The following is a 4,554-nucleotide window of genomic DNA, read 5'->3' on the forward strand; positions in this document are numbered from 1 at the left end:
ACCTCGAGGTCGCCAAGCTCCTCTCCTCCTACGGCGCCTCCCGCGCCGCTACGCCCTTCGGCACGCCCGAGGAGGCCGCAAACAGCCAAGGCCGCGCCGACCTCGCCGCCTGGCTGGTCGCCAGCCGCGGCTGGACGCCGCTCCAGCATCTCGAGGCGTGCCCGAGACTAGCGGCCAGAGGCGTGAGCGCACTGTCCTCACGCCCATTGTCCCTTTTCCGCAGGCGCTCACCGTCGAGCGGGCGCGGGCGCTGCTGCGCGGCGGCGCCGACCCGCTCGCCAGCGCGCCTTCTGCCCTCGAGCGGGCGCGCGTCCTCTGCTCGTGGAGCGAGTCGGATCCGAGCGCTGCGGCAGTCGGTTCCGCAGTCGAGATCCGCTCTCTCGTCTCGCGGCCCTCGATGAACGGCAAGGTCGGCGTCGTCGTCTCCGCAAACGCTTCGACCGCCCGCTTCGGCGTGCGCGTGGCGGGCGAGGCCAAGGCACTCGCACTGAGGCGCGCACTGAAATGGTCTCTCCCCGACTCGCCGGATCCTCTCTTTGACACACCTCTGCCCTCCCTCAGGCCGGCCAACCTGCAGCCAGCGGCCGAGGCGGTGGCGGTGGGCAGGCTCATCCTCAAGGCGGCGGAGTGGTCGCCGCAGTCGCACGAGCTCTTCCCGGAGGCGGCTCGCAAGCGGGCGGTCGAGGTGATGCGGCTGGGCTACCTGATCGCTTGGGACGAGGAGCGCTTCGACAGCCGCGAGGGAGCGGCTCCGGAGCTGGCGGACATCTGGCGCGGCTTTGTGCTGCCAAGAGTGGTGGTGCGATGACATGATGACTGCTTTGGTCCTGTTTACTTCGTGGCAGCCAACCCCCCAGGATCTCGCTCCTCTTCTCTCTCGCTCTCGCTTGGTGGTGTTGGACTGCATTTGTTTTTTTGTTTTGCGGCTTCTTGTTTGTAAGAAACGGAGACAACTTCGAGAAGAAAAACGAACAAACAAATCGCCTTCGACGCACTTGGTGCAAGCCCGCGCTACAGCAGATCGAGGCGGCGTACCGGAAAGGCTCTCTCGAGGGGCTCAGTTATAGAGGGGATATGCAGATATCGCGCCCAGCTCGAATCTGTCACGTTCCTGTGGGTACCGAGCCACGCGGGGTGCGCTAGCAACGCCTACGCCGACGCCGCGGCGACGGCATACATGGGGGCCAGCGAGATTGAGGATGCCACAGCGGTCATTCGGGGAGCGGTGAGGACACGCCCGTGCCTATACACGGACTGCCGGAGGGCGGCAGACAGAGAGTGGGGGCGGGAGGTACTGGACCGGAGGACTTATTACGCCACACGCGGCCACACGAACGAGTGGGTGCGAGGACGGCTCGGCGAGGGGCTCACGGCGGGGTCGCACACGGCAGGGGTGACGGGGCCGCTGTGGAGCGATGTGGTCAGGGGAACGACGAAACACAAATGGGACAAGCGCCAGCGGATCAAGGATCAGCACGGCGAGCGCGAGATTGATTTCGCCGACGTGGATGATCACAACGTGGTGACAAAGACCGTTATGGGAGCGCGTGTGCGGCAGCAGGCGGGGGTGCCACACGGAGCGCACCACGAGAGGATTATGCGGGGAGAGGCGGGGAGAGAGACCCCAGGCGCCGCCACAAGGAGCGAACTCAGGGGCTGCCTCGTCGTAAGGCCGCGAGGGACGCGGCGAGGAGGGCGGCACTAAAGCGAGACCCGCTGTGTCCGATCGTGCGGAAAGCCGCGCAGCAATGGACCGAGGAAGATGAGAACCCGCCTAGAGCGACGATGGCGCACTTGCTTAGCGGCGCCTGCCTGGGGAATAGGGAGCAGGCCAGATGGTTCCTCAGAGTAGCGCGAGCGTAGACGGGGACGGCGATCAGCAAAGTAGCCCAGGCGGCACCCGACTCCAAGGATACGCTGAAGACGCTGAGGCGATAGCGCATGTCGCTGCGCTGAAGGGCTCACGCTATAGGGTGCTGGATGGGGACGGGTACGATGCACTAGCCCCAGCCGTCGGGGGGGTGTTGCCGGCGCTGGTAGATGATCTCTCGGAGAAGAGCCGGAGGGACCTTGGCGCCGGGGTCACGAGGGACTTGCAAATCGTGGCCGAGGCGGCGACGGGAGCGGTGCAGAGGTGGATCCAGCTCAATGATGAGGCTACGGCGCGCATAATGAAGAGAGAGGAACACATTGAGTGGCTGAGGAAGCTCTTCACTGGGTGGAAAGAGGCTCGGCCGGCCTTGAGGGAGTCGCGGAGGAGGAGGGATAACGCAGGCAACGCAGGGACGGGCCAACAGCCAGTGGGACGAACGAGGGCCGCGACGGCGGCTCAAGCGGGAGGGAGCGGAGACGGTGGGCAGCGAGCGAAGTGGGTGAGACTGATGATGCTCCTTCGACTTAGGGAGCGGTTCAGCTGCTGGGTGGGTTTTAGGTTGGTGTAAAGGGAAAAGGAATCGACGCGATGTGCAAAGCATACAAGAAGGGGAGAAGGAAGAGGAGAGACGCCGGTGATGACGAAGCAGAAACTAGCGCAGACGAGAGCAGGGCAGAGCCGGGGACTGGGGAGCCGGAGCAGACGGCATCGGCCGCAGAAGGAACGTTGGGAAGAGGCACGAGGAGGGCGGCGACACCTCGACCGACTATGGAGGACCCGTCGCCAGACGACGCAGGGCAGAAGACGGTGAGGCGGAGCAGACGCGCAGAGCGAGACGAGGGAGGGAGCAGGACTTTGCTGAGATCAGCAGGAGGATGTACGAAGAGATTAGGAGCAGCAGGGACCCGAGGGACCATGTGGAAGACGGCTAGTGCTAGCCCCCCATCGGAAGGACGACCCCGGCTAGTCGCCGACCACACCCACAAAGAACCCTGCACAAAGATCGTAAGGGCGGGGGCCTGTTCCTTTTTACCCATCTCACAGTAGAAAGGTGTCCGTTTTTATTTATTTATTTATTTGGAGCAACTTGGAGTGCAGTCATCAACCTCACATCCAGGGCCGGGGAGCTAAGAAGCGCACCCAGCGGGCCGGATGATCGGCATCGGGCTACGGGCTAGAGAGCCCTGACCCCTAGGGGGCTGCGCGTTCGCAGGGAGAGGGCCGTGTAAAATAAACACGGGTCTCCGAGGGTTGGCTCTGCGCTCCGGGTTTCCCCTACGGCTTTAGCAGCGGAACGCCCCCTCTCTACTCGGAGCTAGTAGACACCAGACACTAGCACGACAACACACACACTCCTCACCGACACCACCGCTCGGAACCCCCCGCTCCGCACTCGGCCTCCTTACCCCCACTCCGAAGGGGATCCTCCCTCCCCTCGGTCCTCCTTCCTGTTCGCCTTCCGATGGTCACGCGACGATTGCGGGGCCCGACCAGCGACCTCCCCTTCTAGCCTTTTTCGGCCGCGGCCCCGCCACCGCCTCGTCCCCTCTGCCCGACCTTGTCGACCCCGCCGACGATGATCCCGTGCCCGACCCCCCGGGTAAGGGCGGCGGTATTGTGCCGTGTCGCCACCCCGCCCATGGAGGTCGGGCCGGCTCTCCCTGGTCGACGACGGTCGCGCCCGCATCCGCGGCCTCTCTATCGTTCCCGGCTCGCCCCTCCCCTCCGCCGGCTCCTCCTCAAGCTCGGGGAGGCGTGGCCCTCCTTGTCGCAGATCCCGGTGGTCCGGCTGCCACTGCGACGGGCCTCCCCCCGGAGAGCTCGTACGTCCCGACTCCACTCGCAGAGGCCGCGTCAGCTCATCTCTCGCCTCCTCCGACAACTGACCCCAAGCTCCCCCTGGGGCCCTCCGGCGGGGGGGCGACCTCCTCCCCCACCGAAGTTTTTGCCCGGCCGCGCGCAGCGCTAATCGGGCGTCCTTTGCTCCTCCGCGAGCTGTATAGGGGCCCAAAAAAGTGGGAAACAGATGCAGTCAAAGATGCAATCCTGCCTCTTTCGAATGGCGGCAGCGCCGGCGCGCAGCGCCACGCCGCCAGGCGTCCGCCGGAGGCTCCCCGGCCGACACATCCCGGCAAGCTTGCCGCGCAGCGCCCCGCGCCGCAGGCCCGCCGGAGGCTCCCCGGCCGACACACCCCGGCTGCTTCCGCGGGCGCGCGAGCGCCGGCGCGCCGCGCCACGCCGCTAGGCGTCCGCCGGAGGCCCGCCGGAGGCTGTTGCTGCGGCCACACTCCGGCAAGCTTGCCGCGCGCAGCGCCCCGCGCCGCAGGCCCGCCGGAGGCTCCCCGGCCGACACACCCCGGCCGTATTCGCTCGTCCACTCCTCGCCCTTCTCGCGCCGCTCTTGCGCACCTCTTGCGCCCCCCTCTTCCCCGCCGGCCCCGAGAGACTTGGCACGCACCCCCGGCCCCGCCGCAGGAGGGGGGATGGTATGCAGCGATCGAAGTGGGTGAGACTGATGATGCTCCTTCGACTTAGGGAGCGGTTCAGCTGCTGGGTGGGTTTTAGGTTGGTGTAAAGGGAAAAGGAATCGACGCGATGTGCAAAGCATACAAGAAGGGGAGAAGGAAGAGGAGAGACGCCGGTGATGACGAAGCAGAAACTAGCGCAGACGAGAGCAGGGC

The 4,554-nt window shown here is 66.0% G+C and overlaps 1 protein-coding gene across 1 annotated transcript; it reads left to right on the forward strand.

The window, feature by feature from the left end:
• Positions 1-397: 397 nt before the first annotated feature.
• Positions 398-941, forward strand: EMIHUDRAFT_423904 (hypothetical protein; the record flags this gene model as incomplete). Its single annotated transcript, XM_005783230.1, has 2 exons — positions 398-507; positions 562-941. 2 exons carry the CDS (start codon positions 398-400, stop codon positions 806-808), a joined length of 357 nt encoding a protein of 118 aa, XP_005783287.1. The 3' UTR covers positions 809-941.
• Positions 942-4,554: the final 3,613 nt, after the last annotated feature.

The sequence above is a fragment of the Emiliania huxleyi genome (assembly GCF_000372725.1).
Source record: "Emiliania huxleyi CCMP1516 chromosome Unknown EMIHUscaffold_180, whole genome shotgun sequence".
Classification (NCBI taxonomy): Eukaryota; Haptophyta; order Isochrysidales; family Noelaerhabdaceae; genus Emiliania; species Emiliania huxleyi.